We start from the raw sequence: 20,176 nt of genomic DNA, 5'->3' as shown, positions 1-20,176 counted from the left end.
AATACCTTGCCCATTTGCTAGGCAGGTACTGGCGGAATATAATCCTCCTTTTGAAAAGTAATAGGGACTCATCTACACTGACATTTTTATCTGGGTTGTACATCTCACCAAACTTGGTGTTAACGTGGTCAATGACAGGCCTAACATTGAACAGACGGTCAAATGTTGGGTCATTTTGGGGTGGGCACTGTGCATTGTAGTGTAGGAATTTCCTAATTGACTCAAATCGCTTCTGGGTCATGGTCTTACTGTAAATTGGAGTCTGGTAGAAAATGTCCGAACTCCAATATTGCCTAATTTTTTTTTACAAGGCCCATATGCAGCATGAGTCCCCAAAGTGTCATAATCTCTGCTGCACTTACTGGGGTCCAACCTTGGGGTCTAGCACAGGCCAGGTCTCTGGAAAAGTAGGGTTCTGGGAAATAAGTTGCTGGGCATATCAATTTGCTTGGGTCACCATCAAATTTATAAAATCTGAGAAAAAGATTTTGAAAAAATCAATTTCTGTGAAGCCCGTGCAGTCAATTTGAATTCCAGAGTTTCCCACAAACTCTGGAATTTGGGGCTGATATTCATCAGGGGGTAGGGTCCATAAGGGTAGACTCTGGGTTGCTGCCTCCTCTGCTACCCTGTCATTTCTGAAAAAAAAATGAAAAAGTCTTCTGCACAAAAAAAGGCTTTGCTGCAAAAAAAAATAACTTGCCGTGCAAACTGAGCAAATGTGATCAGTAATGGACACTACTGACCGGTACTCAGTGGTTGTAAATTGCACGCACGCAGATGGTGCGTTCGTGCAAAAACCAAACTCACACTAACTGAAATTTATATACAGGTGGAACTCGGGAAGGGACAGGGAGGGTGGTTTAGGGATCTGGAACAGCTGCAAATGAAAAAAAAAAATCTGTGCAGCTATTCCAGATGTAGTTCTGCTTTTCAGCAGGAAAGGGGTTAAATCGCTGTGATGTACACCACAAGTCCCTGCAAGCCAACCAGCAGCACAGAGGGGCACAGAACCTCTCTGCATGCAGTCCCCAGCTAGAATGGCTGCATGCAGGGAAGTTTCGCCCTTTCCTGTGCAGCTATAGCGCTGCCATTGGCTGAAGCGTTGTTCCAGCCAATAGCAGCACTGGCAGGGGACCCAAAACACCTCGGAGGTGACCGATGCTGACTTGTTCAGCACCTGCCACCACCCGATCCTCCCCGATGCCTCTGACAGCTTCCAGAGCTGCGATGTGCCGGTCTCATTGATCGGCCATTCGCAGCACTTGAAGCTGTAGGGGGGCGGTGCAGCACCATGCTGCCCTTACCCGGCATTGCTGCCTGCCGGTAAGAGCAGGCATGGTGCCGCGATTCCCCTCCGATCGGAGCTGGGCGTTAGGTACTAAAAGTCTAGCTTTGCGGCCTCATTAAAAAAGCGGATTGGCGAGGGTTTCTGGAGTCGGACCTGTGCTGATCTGATATTGATGACCGATCCTGAAGACAGATCATTAATACGGGACTCCCGGAAAACCCTTTTAATGATTACATTATTCTCATTGCATAAAATGGTGATTGGGCTCATGAAAAGCGATATTTCTGCTCTACCTCTTTCACATAGTCAGTATTTGGTCAGTGATTTCCATAAATGACTGTAAGGGCTCATGCACACAAAAGTTTTTGCGTTCTGTATACGGGGCGTATTTTGATTCCGTATACGGATGAACCATTCATTTCAATGGGTCCGCAAAAGATGTGGACAGCACTCTGTGTGCTGTCCGCATTGTCACTCCGTTCCGTGGCCCCGCAAAAATGATGAGGCATGTCCTATTCTTGTCCGTTTTGTGGACAAGAATAGGCATTTCTATAATGGGCCTCCTGTTCCGGTCCACAATTTGCAGAAGGCACACGGGCGACATCCCTAAGTCAAACATGTGGAGAGCTTTCCATGAGACCTTATCTCATGGAACGCTCCACCCATGGTTTGGCTCACAATCACTGAACAATACATTGGGGGGTTATTTACAGATGTTTTTATGCCAAAAATGTTTGCAAGACACCCTTTTTGCAACTTAAAATGCCTAAGTCGAGGGAGTGGCAGGGGTATGCAGGGGCCGGAACATCAACCCTGACAAATTTACCAATATTTATGTCTGTACATGTTGGTGATTAACTAATCTAGCCAGGGGCAGAGTAGTCTCCAGGGAGAGATTTATCCAAAGTGGTGTGAAGGAAAACTGACTTAGTTGCCTGTAGCAACCAATCAGATTACCCCTTTCATTTTTCAGATCTCCTTTGGAAAATGAAAGGGGGAAACTGATTGGTTTCTACGGGCAACTAAGGCTGAGTTCACACCAGCTACTTGGTCAGTTATTTCGATCACTTATTTAGAGCCAAAACCAGGTAAAGGTCAAAAACAAAGAACAGGAGGAAATCTTTCCACTATACCTTATCGCTGAATAGACTTCACTACTGGTTTTGACTCACAATAAGGGCTCATGCACACATGTGGTGTTACATAGGACTGCAAGTGACATCTACTACATTATCTGTAAAAGGGCCTGGCCACAGGGGATGGGCACAATACTTGGCTTGCCCCGGGTGCTGGCAACCCACGCAATGCCACTGCCCGCTGATTCCCCTTTAAAACGCTGGCCACATCGCCGATCTGTCAGTTTTGCCAAACTGAAAGTACTGCCCTTGCTGCCCACCCGCTTCACTACAGGCTCCTCGGCAGCCAAGTGAATCTTCCCCTGCCCACCTCAGGAGGGAGAGGGCAGCACTGCCATTAGCTGCCTGTGTATTTCAGCCTAGTAGGGCCTGCAGAGGCAGAAAAGAATGTGGCTTGGGGATTTAACATCAGGAATCGCTGCATATCGCAATAATCTCGCATTTTGTAATCTTATTTATATATACTTATTTCGTTTTTTTCAGTAGTATGATTAAGTGGTGAAAATTATTAGTGCCCCCCCCTATTTTTGACTGTGGTATCTTGTGTGTCCCCTCTATATATTGTTACTAGAGTTCCCACTGCCAGCCTGTGTGTGTTCCGCAGCAACCCCAGCTTAAGTGAAAGGACAACTCCCAGCATGCTCCATTTACTACTATGGGAGATCTAAGAAAGTGTGCATGCTGGGAGTGGTAGTTTCACAACAGGTTCAGGGCCGGAGGTTGACGATCCGTGGACAATAGTGTGTTAGGAATACAGCACAAAATGCAGATGATTAAAGGTCATTCACACATCAGCGTTTTGGTCAGTGACTTCCATCAGTGATTGTGAGCGAAAACCAGGATGACATAAGGTATAAGGGCTCATGCACATGACCGTATGCCCCCCGAGACATACGGTCTGTGAGCGGGCTATATGTCCCGGAGCGGCATTGATCGTGCACGTCAGGAGCGCATAGTATCACAGGGCGCCCGCGGGACTACTGTCCTGCAAGCATATGTTCTTATGAGTACAGCGCAATAGTCCCGCCGGCGCCCCGATGCGCACAGCATCATAGTAGCCTGTCGCACACGACGTATACCGCTCAGGGACATATGGCCCGCATGCGCCCTAAGAGAAAGATCTGCTCCTGTTCTGTGTTTAGAGCCGCACCTGGTTGTAGCTCACAAGCACTGACGTGTGAATCAGGCACATCACAAGGATGAGGTCTGCCCCAGGAGATGGGTCCTAGTGCCGCCACAATCACCCCTATCTGACAATATGACCATTCACATAAAGCTCTAAGTATTGCTATACTGTCACTATCAGCATGACATGACACAATACAACATGGAGCAGGGATGTTTTATACATATACACTCATAAATACTATCACGGGCATCGACACCTGCCGGGACTCACCTTAACTCCACGCATGCGCCAAGGATCTGACGTTGAAGCAGCTGCTAGTGACGCGTAACTACGAGAGTTGCCTCTAAACTCCATGCGCCTCAAGGATCCTAACGCGTGACCTGGGAATGTCACGTGACGTCGCGACGTCGCGACGTCGCATCTCCCATAGAACACCGGGCCCGGATAACATGGCGGCTCACGTGGAGGTCCCTGCACTAGAGGAAGAAGAGAAAAGTTTTCGAGATTTGGTGAGGACGGGAGGTTTTATCGTAGCTCTAGTTTTATTTTTTATTTTTTTCCGTTTTGAACGGGCTTATTGTTATTCTTCAAAATAGTACTGTAATGTGAACCGCTTCTGTATGTGCGGTTTTCAGCTAGGTGGTATGTAAGCTATTCCTTTCCAGCTGTTGGTAAACTACGACTCCCAGCATGCCCCCACAAAACGCTGGCCATAGGGCTGTGTAGGGTGTTTGGTGGTGCTGCTGTAGACGCACAGCCAAGAACTGTGCCGCAAAAAACCCATGCGTTTTTACTAGCGTGGAGCGAACTTGTGTTTTAGGTTCAGGTACAAGGTTCGGGTTATCTAAGAATTCCACTACCACGGACCATAACTGAGAGTCCGTGGTAGCGGAATCCATAATGGAATTCTTAGATCTCCTGAACCTTGTATGCAGAACTTAAAAACACAAGTTCGCTCAACGCTAGTTTTTACCTATTATTGTCGCATTTTTTAAAATGTTTTTGTTTGAATAAATGTAGTTAATTTCAAGTCCCCTGGGGAGTTACAGCAGTTAGCGGTGTTAGCCGTAAAAAGGCAAACGTTTTTTGCCATGCTTTAAAGGGGTAGGACCATCACAATAAGGGCTCATGCACACGACCATTGCCTGTTTTGCTGCCTTCAAACATGGATACGAGCCATGTGTCTCCCGCATTTTACAGAACGTCTGCCCCCTTAATAGAACAGTCCTATCCTTGTAGGTAAGGCGGACAATAATAGGTGTAGAAGAACGGACATAAAGAGGACAGTACACAATGTGATGTCCGCATCTTTTCCTGCCCTGTTGAAGTGAATGGGTTCAAATCCGACCGGCAAAAAATGTGGATCAGAATCGGACAAAAACAATGGTCATGTGCATGAGCCCTACATAGGTTAGTGCCTCTATATGATGCCATTTGCTGAAGTGAGACACCCCCTTTAAAGCATGGCCTTTTTTTTTTTTTTTTTTTCGGTAACTACTGCAACTCAGCAGACTTGAAATTAACTAAATTAATTTAAACTAAAACAAACCAAAAAAACAAAACCTGAATAATCGGACTTAAAAACGCATGTTTTTTTTTGTGGCACAGTTCTTGGCTATGCGTCGACAATAGCACCACTAACGTGAACACCCTAGACCTGAATATACTCCTGGGGGTCCAGTGCAGAGTTTCCGCAGTGGTAGGTCTGCACCACATAGTACAGATTTTGGAGCTGTATTGCCTCAGATACGTTTCAGAGGGTGAAATCCATGGCAGAAATCTGCAAAGTAAATTGGCATGCAATGGATTTGAAGCAGTCATGGCATGTGGTGTGTGTGAGATCTGTCAAGACCTCACCCGCTTTACTGCTATTGTAAATGCCGTGGATTCATTAAAGGAGGTATCACACAAAAAGTCATGCTATAGAATGAGTAGGGGATTTGTACCTTTGAAACTGGCTGACCTGTTGCATGTGCGCTTGGCAGGTGAAGGCATCTGTGTTGGTCCCATGTTCATATGTGCCTGCATTACTGAGAAAAATATTTGTATATATGTAAATGAGCCTCTAGGAGCAATGGGGGCGTTGCCATTGCACCTAGATGCTCTGCTACTGCTGCACCCTCTCCCTTTTGACTTTGTGCCTGACCCTGACTTCTAATAATTTTTACACTGTTTGGTCCTGTCAAAGTGCAGAGTGAGCAGAGGCTCTAGGAGTAATGGCAACACCTCAGTTGCTCTTAGAGGCTCATTTGCATATATTCATATTTGATATTTCTCAGTAATTTGGGCACATATGAACATGGGACCCCCTTATCATGAGCGGTAGAGGTTCCATCAGTAGGACCCCAAGTTCAACTTGAAATTTTTGGAATGCCCCTATAATGTATATTCATATATTTTACTTAGTTTTTCTGTTTGTATAAGGCTACATGCACCCGACCGTTCAGTTTCTTTGCGGACCGCAAAAAACAGAAGTCGCCCGTGTGCCTTCCGCAATTTACGGAACGGGCGGCCTATCGTAGAAAGGCCTATTCTTGTCTGCAAAATGTTTAATTTTTTGAGGGGCCTCGGAACGGTGCAACAGATGCAGACAGCACACGGAATGCTGTCCACATCTTTTGCGGCCCGATTGAAGTGAATGGGTCCGCATATGAGCAGCCAAAACTGCGGCTCAGATGCGGACCAGAACTACGGTCGTGTGCATGAGACCTAACCCATGACATCAATAAAGAATACATTCCAAACCCAGAGAAGCATATTTGGCCTGAGAGCTGCTTAAATAGAAATATGTGGCTTCTGTTATGATAACTTGCAACCTGATCACATTTCAGGGCGTAACCGACGTTTTATGTGAAACATGTGAACAGCTAGGATGGAAGCAACCAACGAAAATTCAAATAGAGGCTATTCCTGTGGCCCTTCAGGGTATGTTATAACTATCAAAAAGCCTTTCTAATGTGTTTAATATTTTGTGGCTTATGTGAGGGCCACGTAAGGAGCAGTTAAATATGAAATGCATATTTGTCCCTTTTTTAAAGAGTTAAATATTTCCTTCTGCTTGCACCTCAGCTCACCAAGCACAGCACCACACATACGGTGGCATCAAAATTACTGTGAACAGTTAAGGCTACTTTCACACTAGCGTTCGTCGGTCCGCTCGTGAGTTCCGTTTGAAGGGGCTCACGAGCGGACCCGAACGCTTCCGTCCAGCCCTGATGCAGTCTGAATGGATGCGGATCCGCTCAGACTGCATCAGTCTGGCGGCGTTCAGCCTCCGCTCGCCTCCGCACGGACAGGCGGACAGCTGAACGCTGCTTGCAGCGTTCGGGTGTCCGCCTGGCCGTGCGGATCCGTCCAGACTTACAATGTAAGTCAATGGGGACGGATCCGTTTGAAGATGCCACAATATGGCTCAATCTTCAGGCGGATCCGTCCCCCATTGACTTTACATTGAAAGTCTGGACGGATCCGTACGAGGCTATTTTCACACTTAGCTTTTATATGCTAAAATAATGCAGACGGATCCGTTCTGAACGGAGCCTCCGTCTGCATTATTATGATCGGATCCGTTCAGAACGGATCCGATCGAACGCTAGTGTGAAAGTAGCCTAAGCAAGTTGAAAATTATCTCCAAAAGGCATAAAGATGATTTATTCCCTTTGTATTTTAAACAAAAGCATTTTTTTTATTTTCATCTTTTACATTTCTGAAATAATAAAAAAAGGAAAGGGCTAGGGATCGACCGATATTGATTTTTTTTAGAGCCGATACCGATAATCTGTGAACTTTCAGGCCGATGGACGATAATTTATACCGATATTCTGTGCATTTTCATTTTTGAAAAAAATAAACATCTGCTGAAAATGAATGTTTATTGTTAACTACACGTTTTTTTTTTGTAAATCTTTCTTATTCATTTATACTTAATATTTAGTTGGGGTGTGTTGTTGTTGTTGTGTTATTTTTTTTTTTTTAACTAACTTTTAGACCCCTTAGGGCAGGGGTGGCCAACCTGTGGCTCTTGAGCCACATGCGGCTCTTTGCCTCTTCAAGTGAGGCTCTAGCTGTGAAGCTCCAGCTCACTCTCCACTACGTCCTGATGCACACAGTGTAAGAACGTAGTACATGGAGTCACGCACTATGACCTGACATTGCGCTGATCAGGAGAGGGAACAGATTTTTTTAAAGTTTTATAGAACTGAGAATGTGGGTCTGATCTGAGCATAGGGGGGATGGGTGTCCTGATCTGAAATTGGGGGTCTGATATGAGCATGGGGGAGTCCAGAACTGAGTAATGGGGGTCTGATCTGAGCATGAGGTTTCAGATTTGAGCATGGCGCTCTTGTTTGAGCATGGGGGGGTCAGATCTGAGAAGGGGGAGATCTGAGTGAGCATGGGGGGGTCAGATCTGAGAAGGGGGAGATCTGAGTGAGCATGGGGGGGGGGGGGAATCTGAGCATGTCAGGGAGATGTGAGCACTGAGGGTCTGACACTGGGAGTCTGATCTGTGTTGTTTGATCCAAGCATTGGGGGCTGATTTTGGGGGTTTGATTTTGAAGTCTGATGAGGTTTGGTGATCTTATTGTAGGTCAGATAAGGATTGGGGATCCGATTTAGGAGTCTGATCTGGGGTCTGATGAAAAATATATATTTTTTCCTGTGCTAATGAACAATGAGAAAAAATATTTTTAGCAGACCTCAGATCAGATGAAAAATATATATTTTTAATCTTATTTTTCTTTGTTAAAACCTACGTGCATCTTGTAGGGCGAAAAATACGGTAACCGTGTGTAAATGTATAGCCTGTGGCTCCTGGTAGTCATTTTTTTTTTTGGGCTCTTTGTGTATGTAAGGTTGGCCACCCCTGCCTTAGGGACTAGAACCCTTGTCCTATTCACCCTGATGGATCTGTATCAGTGTGAATAGGACCTCATACTGTCCCTGCTGCTCTGTGTTTTTTGCACACAGCAGCAAGGGAGCTGACTATGGCAGCCAGGGCGTCAATAGCGTCCATACTGCCATGGTAACTGATCGGAGCCCCAGGCTTACACTGCTGGGGCTCCGATCGGAACTGCCACTGCACCACCAATGATTAATACTGGGGGGCTTGGGTGGGGGGGGGGGGCGCACTGCGCCACCAATGTCTTTAACCACCTCCGGACCGCTTAACGCACGGATGCGTCCGGAAGGTGGTTGATTCATTCCTCCTGGACGCATCCGTGCTTCATATCGCGAGACGCGAGATTTCGGTCACAGACGGCCCGTGCATGCGCATCGCGGGCCGGCAAAAGTTAAAGGAGCATTTCGTCAGCAACCTGCCAGCCAATGATCGTGGCTGGCAGGTTGCTGATTTTTAAAAAATCCAATCAGAAGCCAGATAACAGATCATATTAGTAAATATGATCTGTTATATGGCTGCCCTGCTCCTCTGATGGTCCTTTTCGTCGGTTGGATCCAGCAGAGGAGCAGGCTTCACAGTGAGTACACCAAACACTTTAGCCCCAGATCACCCCCCTGCACCCCAATTAACCGTTTGATCACCCCTTTGTTCGCCCCTGTCAATCACTAGTGAAAGGAAAAAAGTGATCAGTGCAAACTGTCACTTTTTTTTTTTTTCACTGGTATTGACTGATAGGTTTTAGTATAGTTTAGGTCCCTTGGTTAGGTAGTTTAGGGATCAGTTGGCACCCACCGCACCGCAGTCCCTTATTCGCCGATTAGCGTATCGCTAATCAGCATTTGTACTTTTATAGTATCTGGAAGTGATCAAAACTGATCACGGTCAGATCTATAATAGTATTAGTGTCACTTTAGTTCGCCCTCCACCCAAAACGCAGTGTTTGCCCGATCAGGGCTGATCGGTCGCCCACACGTGCGTTCGCCCACGCCCGCCCCACCGCAGTGACAGAAAATATATATTTTTTGATCACTGCACATTCACTTTACACGCGCTGCGGCGAGAAAAAAATAAGTTTTGATATTTTTTTATCAACCGCAGCGGCCTCCGGTACTTCGCTAGCCTCCCATTTGTAAGACATGCTTGCTTTTTTTCTTGGGTAGTCTCAGGGAATACCCCTAAATTTAGTTGCCCAAATGTCAAACAGGGGGTATTCTTCTGAAGAGGCCTACAGGCTTCTGACCCAGTCGGATGAGGAGTGGGAACCCTCATCTGATGAATCCAGCGGGTCAGAATACGAACCTGTAGAAAGCAGTGGCTCTCTGACCCAAAGTTCGGACGAGGAGGCTGAGGTCCCTGATAGCACCAGGCGTACCCGGCCCCGTGTCGCTAGACCGCAGGTTGCGCAGGATCCGCTTCAAGAGCAGCAGAGTGGGGCTGGTGCTGTCGGATTACGTGGTGAGGCATACACCAGCAGCGCAGCCCTTCCTGGACCTAGTACCAGCACTGCCGTACAACCTGGTGAAGTAGCGAGCACCAGAAGGGCAGTTGAAGCTGGTACGGTGGCACGTGCAGTAGTTACCCCGTCGCAGCCACCGCAAAGACGTGCCCGTAGAGCCCCTAGAATCCCTGAGGTGCTGGCAAACCCTGATTGGCAGTCCCCAACTTCAGCCGCACCTGTAGTTCCCCCTTTCACCGCCCAGTCTGGAGTTCGGATTGAGACAGCTCAGATCGGTTCGGCCCTGGGATTTTTTGAGCTGTTCTTGACTGCGGAGCTCTTAGACTTAGTTGTGGCAGAGACAAACCGGTATGCCACACAATTTATAACCGCAAACCCGGGAAGCTTTTATGCCCAGCCTTTCCGGTGGAAACCAGTCCAAGTTTCCGAAATATTATTTTTTTTGGGCCTTCTCCTCAACATGGGTCTAACTAAAAAGCATGAATTGCGGTCATATTGGTCCACGAACCCAATTCATCACATGCCCATGTTCTCTGCTGCTATGTCCAGGACACGATTTGAGACCATCCTGCGTTTTCTGCACTTTAGTGACAACACCGCCTCCCGTTCCAGAGGCCACCCAGCTTTTGACCGGCTCCACAAAATTCGGCCCCTCATAGACCATTTCAACCAGAAATTTTCAGATTTGTATACCCCAGAGCAAAACATCTGCGTAGACGAGTCCCTGATACATTTTACCGGGCGCCTTGGCTTCAAACAATACATCCCAAGCAAGCGCGCCCGGTATGGGGTCAAATTGTATAAGCTCTGTGAAAGGGCCACAGGCTATACCCACAAATTTCGTGTCTATGAGGGAAAAGATCAGACCCTGGAGCCGGTTGGTTGCCCTGACTACCTGGGGAGCATTGGGAAGACAGTCTGGGACTTGGTGTCACCCTTATTCGGCAAGGGGTACCATCTTTATGTGGACAATTTTTACACAAGTGTGGCCCTCTTTAGGCATTTGTTTCTAGAACGGATTGGCGCCTGTGGTACCACACGAACTAGTCGCGCGGGCTCCCCCCAACGGCTCGTTAGCACCCGTCTTGCAAGGGGGCAGAGGGCCGCACTGTGTAACGAAGAACTGCTTGCGGTGAAATGGAGAGACAAGCGTGACGTTTACATGCTCTCCTCCATTCACGCAGACACGACAATCCAAATTGAGCGAGCAACCCGTGTCATTGAAAAGCCCCTCTCAGTCCACGACTATAACCTTCACATGGGAGGGGTGGACTTCAATGACCAGATGTTGTCTCCGTATTGAGTTTCCTGCAGAACCAGACGCTGGTATAAGAAGGTGTCTGTATATTTGATTCAATTGGCGATGTACAATAGTTTTGTTCTCTACAGTAAGGCTGGGAGAACACGATCCTTCCTCAAATTTCAGGAAGAGATCATCGAGAACCTCCTGTATCCAGGAGGTTCCGTGGCCCCATCCACCAGTGTAGTTAGCTGTCTACACTAGCGACTTTTTATTTTTTTTACCTTCCAGGTGGACCAACCGATCGACTAGCTGCAGCACTGATGTGCATTCTGACAGAAGCGTTGCGCTGCTGTCAGATTACACGCAAGTCTGTGTATGCGGCGCTGCAAGACGAGATATCTACTCTGCAGTAAAAGATACGTTTGCCAAGGCATACGAGCTGAGGAGGAGGCGGCGTTCCTATGCTTTGGCAAACACTTTGCCGGGATTTTTATTTTATTTTTTATATACAAAGTGTTTGCCAAAGCATAGGAACGCCGCCTCCTCCTCAGCTCGTATGCCCTGGCAAACCAGATTTCTCCAGTCGCATCAATCGATGTGGATGAATAAATCATTGTATATAAAAAATAAAATAAAAATCCGGGCAATGATTTATTCATCCACATCGATTGATGCGACTGGAGAAATCTGGTTTGCCAGGGCATACGAGCTAAGTGGGTATGGATGTTGGGCGGAGCTCCTATGTCCTGGCAGACGCCTTTCCCCTCTTTTTTTTTTTTTTTGTCAGAGATTTTTTTCATCCACATTGATCGATGCGAATGAAGAAATCTGTGCCGTTCATTTTTTTTCTTTCATCCCAGAGGCTGAACGGGAAAAAAAATCTCATTACCTGTATGCTCAATATAAGGAGAATAGCAGAAACTCCTAATGCTGCCCATACATGTAATGATTGCGGAGAACCTCAAATGCCAGGGCAGTACAAACACCCCACAACTGACCCCATTTTGGAAAGAAGACACCCCAAGGTATTCGCTGAGGGGCATATTGAGTCCATGAAAGATTAAAATTTTTGTCCCAAGTTAGCGAAAAGGGAGACTTTGTGAGAAAAAAACAAAAAAAAAATCAATTTCCGCTAACCTATGCCCAAATTTTTTTTTTCTTTGAACTCGCCAGGCCCCTCATTGAATACCTTGGGGTGTCTTCTTTCCAAAATGGGGTCACATGTGGGGTATTTATACTGCCCTGGCTTTTTAGGGGCCCTAAAGAGCCAGAAGAAGTCTGGGATCCAAATGTCTAAAAATGCCCTCCTAAAAGGAATTTGGGCACCTTTGCGCATCTAGGCTGCAAAAAAGTGTCACACATCTGGTATCGCCGTACTCAGGAGAAGTTGGGGAATGTGTTTTGGGGTGTCATTTTACATATACCCATGCTGGGTGAGATAAATATCTTGGTCAAATGCCAACTTTGTATAAAAAAAAAAGTTGTCTTTTGCCAAGATATTTCTCTCACCCAGCATGGGTATATGTAAAATGACACCCCAAAACACATTCCCCAACTTCTCCTGAGTACGGCGATACCAGATGTGTGACACTTTTTTGCAGCCAAGGTGGGCAAAGGGGCCCACATTCCAAAGTGCACCTTCCGGATTTCGCTGGTTATTTTTTACACATTTTGATTGCAAAGTACTTCTCACACATTTGGGCCCCTAAATTGCCAGGGCAGTATAACTACCCCACAAGTGACCCCATTTTGGAAAGAAGACACCCCAAGGTATTCCGTGAGGGGCATGGCGAGTTCCTAGAATTTTTTATTTTTTGTCGCAAGTTAGTGGAATATGAGACTTTGTAAGAAGAAAAAATAAATAAAAAATCATCATTTTCCGCTAACTTGTGACAAAAAATAAAAAGTTCTATGAACTCACTATGCCCATCAGCGAATACCTTAGGGTGTCTACTTTCCGAAATGGGGTCATTTGTGGGGGTTTTCTACTGTCTGGGCATTGTAGAACCTCAGGAAACATGACAGGTGCTCAGAAAGTCAGAGCTGCTTCAAAAAGCGGAAATTCACATTTTTGTACCATAGTTTGTAAACGCTATAACTTTTACCCAAACCAGTTTTTTTTTTGCCCGAACATTATTATTTTTTTTATTAAAGACATGTAGAACTATAAATTTAGCGAAAAATTTATATATGGATGTTGTTTTTTTTGCAAAATTTTACAGCTGAAAGTGAAAAATGACATTTTTTTTGCAAAAAAATCGGTACATTTCGATTAATAACAAAAAAGTAAAAATGTCGTCAGCGATTAAATACCACCAAATGAAAGCTCTATTAGTGAGAAGAAAAGGAGGTAAAATTCATTTGGGTGGTAAGTTGCATGACCGAGCAATAAACGGTGAAAGTAGTGTAGTGCAGAAGTGTAAAAAGTGGCCTGGTCATTAAGGGGGTTTTAGCTAGCGGGGTTAAAGTGGTTAATACTGGGCTTGGATGGGGGGGGGGGGGGCACTGCGCCACCAATGAAGATAACTCTTTCATTCATATACAGGAGGCGGGAGCTGGCTGCAGAATCACATAGCCGGTTCCCGACCTCTATGAGCAGTAGCTGCGATCCGCGGCAGTTAACCCCTTATTTGCGGGAGCTGGCTGCAGAATCACATAGCCGGCTCCCGACCTCTATGAGCAGTAGCTGGGATCCGCAGCAGTTTACCCCTCAGGTGCAGCACCTAAGGGGTTAACTACAGCAGCTCGCAGCTACTGCTCATAGAGGTTGGGAGCTGGCTATGTGATTCTGCAGCCAGCTCCCGCCTCCTGTATATGAATAAATGAGACATTTCTCTTCATTGGTGGCGCAGTGGCCACAGCCCCGCCTCTCCTCTTGTCCTCCCTCCTCTCATTGGTGGCAGCAGCAGCACAGGGGGAGGGAGACGCTGCTTCCTTCTCCCCTTTTGCTGCTGAGGGAACATGGAGAGCGCTGTCAGCAGCACGATCCTTGTTATCGGTATATCGGCAAAATAGATGCCGATAACGTTCAAAATCCTGAATATTGGCCGATAATATCGGTAAAGCTGATAATCGGTCGATCCCTGCATGGTTAGTACCTAGTAGAAACCCTTTTGGCAAGTATCACAGCTTGTAATTGCTTTTGTAGCTAGCCAAGAGACTTTCAATTATTGGAGGGATTTTCATTCTTTCTTGTAAAAGTCCTTGCATCCTCTGCTCTTTTGAGTTCTATCCACAGATCAGGGGACTGTGAGGGCCAAGCACGACCACTACTGCTGGATTGCAGGGTGGTCGTAACCATAGAAACGTGCAGTGTATAATGCAATGGAAAAATGAATTAAGCCAGCAAAGGAGGCAATATGGACACTCGCAATCCATTAGAAAGTGGCTTTCCCTACATGGTACATGCCACTTGCTGAAGTGAGACAACCCCTAGTATGTGTCATTTTTAAGGCTACTTTCACACTAGCGTTCGGGTGTCCGCTTGTGAGCTCCGTTTGAAGGCTCTCACAAGCGGCCCTGAAAGCATCCGTCCAGCACTAATGCATTCTGAGTGGACGCGGATCCGCTCAGAATGCATCAGTCTGGCAGCGTTCAGCCTCCGCTCAGCAGGCGGACACCTGAACGCTGCTTGCAGCGTTCGGGTGTCCGCCTGGCCGTGCGGAGGCGTGTGGATTCGTCCAGACTTACAATGTAAGTCAATGGGGACGGATCCGTTTGAAGATGACACACTATGGCTCAATCTTCAAACGGATCCGTCCCCCATTGACTTTCAATGTAAAGTCTGGACGGATCCGTTCAGGCTACTTTCACACTTAGAATTTTTTTTAAAAATATCATGTGAACGGAGCCACCGTCTGCATTATATGAGCGGATCCGTCTCAGACGGATCCGCTCTGAACGCAAGTGTGAAAGTAGCCTTACTTTACACCATTTGGAAAACATTTCATCTTACAACTTAAAGGGATTCTGTCACCTCCCCTAACCCAAAATCTGATTTTTAAGCAGTCATGCAGCACAGCTTACCTTGAATAGGCTGTGCTCTTCTATCTTGTAATCCGTCCAGTAGTTTATGAGAAAATCGACTTTTATGATTATGCAAATTAGCCCTGAAGGTGCCCGAAAAGGGCGTTTTGTTCCCCTTAGTGAGCCCAGTAACGCCCCTCTTACAGTGCCCAGCCTTCCGACTGCCTAACCTCCCACAGCCTCTCCTCCCCCTCCCTCACGGCCGAACGAACTCTCGCACAGGCGCAGTACCCACTGAGGGCTGCGCCAGTGCGATCTGCAGGAGACTGAGGGCAGGAGCTTCATCCTCGTCACTGGGCATGCGCTGAGCCCAGTGACGTCCGATGCTCGCTCTTCCCTCAGTCATCAGTGGTCACTATGTGGTTAACAGAAAAGGGAAATTTCAAGTATTGCGGCTGTAGCAATGCAATATGTCACTTTTTTTTTTTTTTTTTGCAATTTCTAATTGTCAGAGTGCCATATATGTACTTTAGGTTATCGTAGGTGTAGTGTTGCATGTCTGTCCCAGTAATCTAGTGGTATGAGAATAAACCATTTTATCTGATTTATGCAACGCTTTGTTCAGGTCGTGACATCATTGGTCTGGCTGAGACTGGTTCAGGAAAGACCGGAGCCTTTGCATTACCTATTCTTCAGACATTGCTGGAAAACCCCCAGAGGCTTTATGCCTTGGTTCTCACACCAACAAGAGAATTGGCATTTCAGATTTCGGAACAGTTTGAGGCGCTGGGTTCCTCCATTGGCGTCAAGAGTGGTATGTTGAATTTTAATGTTCAGATTCTACATGCACCATTATATTTTTACAATTGTTTTCATGTAATAGTAACACTAAGGCCCCATGAACATGACCGCATTTTATGTCTGCATCTGATCTGCTTTTTTTGCGGATCAGATGCAGACATATTCATTTTAATAGGCATGCATAAAATGCGGACAGCACACAGTGTGCTGTCGGCATTCATATGTCGTTCCACCATCCTGCAAAAATAGAACATGTCCTATTGTCTGTTTTTCGGACAAGAATAGGCATTTTTAACACAGGGAGGGACACGTGGAATGTGAAATTAGATAACGCATGCGGCCGGTATCTGTGTTTCTCATACGTATCATTGGGGGGGGACAGTCTTGACCTTGGGTATAGCTATTGCCACTAGGAGGCGACACTAAGCAAAAAGTGTTCCTCCTCTCAGCTATATCCCTCCTGCAGACACTGAGCTAATCAGTTTTAGTTTAGTGTCTGTAGGAGGCAGACCTTCCTTGCTTTGCAGGTCTGATGAATTTTTTTTTCTTTTCATTTTTCATTTTTTTTCTTTTAGCTGAGCTGAGGGCAGTCTCCAAGCTGCCTGCGTTCCCACCCAGGAGACCGGAGACAAGGGGGTCCCCAAGCCCTCTGCCCTCCCAGTCTCCAGAAGGCAAGGAGGACCAGAGGTCCTTGTAAAAACCTCTGTGTCCTGCCAGCATGTGGGTCACCAGGTCCGGTCTCCACCAGTGTTCCCTGTGTCACCGGTGTAGCTACCCTCACCAAGGGGTAACACACCGAAGCTGGTGACCCGGCTGGAGCTAGGGGGGCAGAAAACGCCAGACTGGTGAGTATTCTCTCAGTCCCTAAGGCCCCCATTTCTTCTCCCTCCCCCTCCTCAGGTTTTTTCATGTGAATATCCCCCATGGAGGCCTACTTACCTCCACCTGAGGCCTCAGTTTTGGCAGGTGTCCCTTCCCCAGGAGGGGGGAGACTTCTGCTTATTCCCAGACTTTCTCTAATGGCTCAGTGTGTTAATAGGTTGTTTCCTAAGAAAAATTTGTTAGTAATCTGGTGATTAACCTGCATGTGCATTTGGGAGCTAAGTAATTGCTCTAGCCCCACCAGCTGCCAATAAGCTCTGCCCCTGCCTTCTGCTTAACCCATTCCTTGCCTCAGTGCTTCTGGGCTCTCTGCTGAGGTTGCAGTGCTGGTTATTAGTACAGATGGATGTGGGTGCAGTTCCCTTAGGTCTGTTGGTTAGAATTGAGCTGTGTATATATATATATATATATATATATATATATATATATATATATATATATATATATATATATATATGTGTGTGTAGTAAAAATTTTTTTATTTTATTTAGTTAATTATTATTAACCCTTGGAGCTATTTGGTCTGTCTGAGCATAGTTCTATAGGCAGAATTTCTTTACCCTACTGCTGGATATATGCGTACTATAGCGTAAGCGGAATCCTGGCGCTACCGCCGGATACCACACTCCCTGTAGCTTGCCCTCTTTCTATAGGCGGAGTAGTTACATGGTAGTATGCCCTTCTTCCATAGGCGGAGTAATTGCACATGCTCTGAATGCCGTGCACCCTGTAGCATTAACCTCCTTCCACAAAAGGCGGAGTAATTGTGCTTCCAATGGATACTGTACATTCTGTAGCATTACCCTCCTTCCATAAAAAAGGCAGAGTAATTGTATTTTCACTGGATTGTACTGCCTGTAGCATTACCCTCCCTCCATAGGTGGAATAATTACACTTACACTGGATACGGTACTGCCTGTAGCATTACCTCCTTCCATAGGCGGAGTAATTGCACTTGCACTGGATACTGTGCAGCTTATAGTCTTACTCTCCTTTTATAGGTGGAGTAATTGCACTTACACTCGATTCTGTACTGCCTGTAGCATTACACTCCTTTCATAGGCGGAGTAATTGCATTTTCACTGCATACTGTACAGTTGGTAGCGTTGCACTTCCTTCTTAGGCAGAGTACTTTATAGCCTGTACCATTACCCTTCTTCCCTAGACAGGGTAATAGCACTTCCATAGGGTACAGTACAGTCCGTTCCATTATTCTCTTTCCATAGGCGGAGTAGTGCCACTAACTTACGGTATAGCTGGTAGCTTTACTCTCCTCACATGGGCGGAGTAATTGCAATTCCAGTGGGTGCCGTTCGGCAGGTAGCATTACCCTTCCTTTTTTTTAAAGGACAGAGTGTTTGCACTTTTCTTAGGCAGAGTATTGGGACCTTCCATGGGCTCCTGTACGTCGGGTAGCATTGTTCTCCTTCCATAGGCGGACTATTTACACCACTACAGGATACCAGAAGTCCTGTAGTACTGCCCTCCTTCCACGGTGGAGTAGTTGCACTATCACTGGATGCTATGCTTCCGCTAGCTTTCCTCTCCTTCCGTAATAGGAGTATTTGCACTTACTCCGTATACTGTACATTTTGTGGTATCCTCTTTGTATAGAGTAGTTGCCCTACCACTGGTTCCTATACAGGCTATTGCATTACCCTCCTTCATTGAGCGGGTAACTGCGCTTCCGCTGGATACCATATGTCCTGTTGCATTACCCCCTCTGCAGGCAGAGTAATTGCACTAATACTGATTGTCATCCGTCCTTTCGGTTTTCCCCCTTCGTGGATTAGTTGCACCACAATTGCATATTGTAGATCCGGTAGCATTACCCTCCTTCTATTGGTGGAGTAGTTGCACAACTAGTAGTGCTTACACTACCCATAGACCCGATACATTGTGTCAGGTTTCACTCTTCAGTCAGCGGAGTGATGCTCTATCGCATTTTCCGTTTTTCTTATGTGGGACGGTAGCTGACAGGCTGTGGACTCAACACGATCGACATCCATTCTCTGTCAGTAGGTGGAACAGATGCACCACTTGTCAGATTCCTTGCTTCTCAAGAGGTGGATGGTGCTAGCACCATATTCTGGGTGTTTACTGCTGTTTGTCCTCATTATCAGGGGGAGCCTCTCCTCTGGTCCTGGAAACCATAGTTGGGCTATGGCCTCCCCTATGAGGCAGCCTTGCGCTGGCCATAGATTTTATGGCTAATCTTGTTCTGTGCCCCTACTGTGTGACTCCTTTTAGAAGTGGAACCTTCTCGTTGGTTGTAGCTGTGATTGTGCCTACATTTCCTTATTACAGGTGGCACTGTGCTCATGTTCTGCCATCACCAGGTGTGATAGATTCTCCAGGCCTTATATGTATGGGTTTTCTCACTTTTCGTGGGTATTAGTACGGCTTTCGGTGCATGGTATAACCTGCCTATTTCTTTGGTGCCGGCTTCGAGCTTTTACAGGTAGTGCATAGCTTCTACCTTCTACTCTGGTGACAGCATCAGCGTTGCCTCCGTGTGGTTTTGGGTATGCACTTATTCAGTTTGCATATGTGTATTGTTTGCATGGCTCCCCTCCCTGGGTAGAGCGGTCGTACTGTCCTTGTTGTCACTCCTAGATGCTGGTTCCCTTCTGAGCCGCATCAGCCTTTTCTACTTTTCCTATTTTGCAGGCCGAGTAGTTGCCATCCATAGGGTGTAGAATCTAGCGGCTCTTGCCTGTTGGTCGCCCTTCATCAGCGGGCATCTGGTTTGGATTTGCATCTATTTCAGACGTCGTCTTTCCGATGGACGGATTCATTATTCGTCTTTCCGGAGGGGCCAAGACGAGGGATGGCTGTCTCCAAAGTTTCCATTTCTTGATGGATTCGTTTGGCTATTGTGGACGGTCTCCACCCTTCCGGGTTACTGCTTATTTTGCTCATGGTTGGGCAGTACATCATGGGGCTTCGGCCCTTCAGGAGTGCAGGACTGCTGCCTAGTCGTCTGGGCACACTTTTCCAAGTTTTACAGAGTGCACACCTTTGCATCTTCTGACACTTCTCTGGGGCATAGAGTTTTGCAGAAAGCGGTCCTCAGATTGACAGGATCGCTTCTTCGTTTATGACCCACCCTGGGAACTGCTCTGGAATGTCCCAAGGTCAAGACTGTGTCCCCCAATGATAAAGATCAGAAAAGTAGATTTTTGGACTTGCCGTAAAATCTGTTTCTCTTCCGTTCATTGGGGGACACAGCTCCCACACTGTGTGTACATTACTGGTTCTTCAAAATGACCCATATCCGGTTTGCTTCCTTTTTATTATTTGCTATTGGCTTCTCCTGACTGCTCCTGCTGCTTTTGTACAAACTGATTAGCTCAGTGTCTGCAGGAGGGA

The 20,176-nt window shown here is 46.5% G+C and overlaps 2 protein-coding genes across 3 annotated transcripts in view; one reads left to right on the top strand and one right to left on the bottom strand.

Moving 5' to 3' along the window:
• Positions 1-3,915, bottom strand: part of PICK1 (protein interacting with PRKCA 1) — a 100,145-nt gene extending 96,230 nt beyond the window's left edge. Inside the window, exon 1 of the mRNA XM_044302290.1 lies at positions 3,827-3,915. The gene's annotated coding sequence lies outside the window, so the exon portion shown is untranslated. The remainder of the gene's footprint in view (positions 1-3,826) is intronic.
• DDX47 (DEAD-box helicase 47) overlaps positions 3,913-20,176 on the top strand; it is an 86,821-nt gene continuing 70,557 nt past the window's right edge. The window contains exons 1-3 of one of the 2 annotated variants that reach the window (XM_044302288.1): positions 3,914-4,065; positions 6,388-6,481; positions 15,747-15,935. In XM_044302288.1, coding sequence (XP_044158223.1) covers positions 3,943-4,065; positions 6,388-6,481; positions 15,747-15,935 — 406 coding nt within the window. In that variant the 5' untranslated portion in view covers positions 3,914-3,942. Of the gene's footprint in view, positions 4,066-6,387; positions 6,482-15,746; positions 15,936-20,176 lie in introns of both variants that reach the window. The other variant, XM_044302289.1, reaches the window with a different exon arrangement.

This window comes from Bufo gargarizans, chromosome 7, assembly GCF_014858855.1.
Source record: "Bufo gargarizans isolate SCDJY-AF-19 chromosome 7, ASM1485885v1, whole genome shotgun sequence".
NCBI lineage: Eukaryota > Metazoa > Chordata > Amphibia > Anura > Bufonidae > Bufo > Bufo gargarizans.
This window is presented reverse-complemented; position numbering and strand designations above follow the sequence as displayed.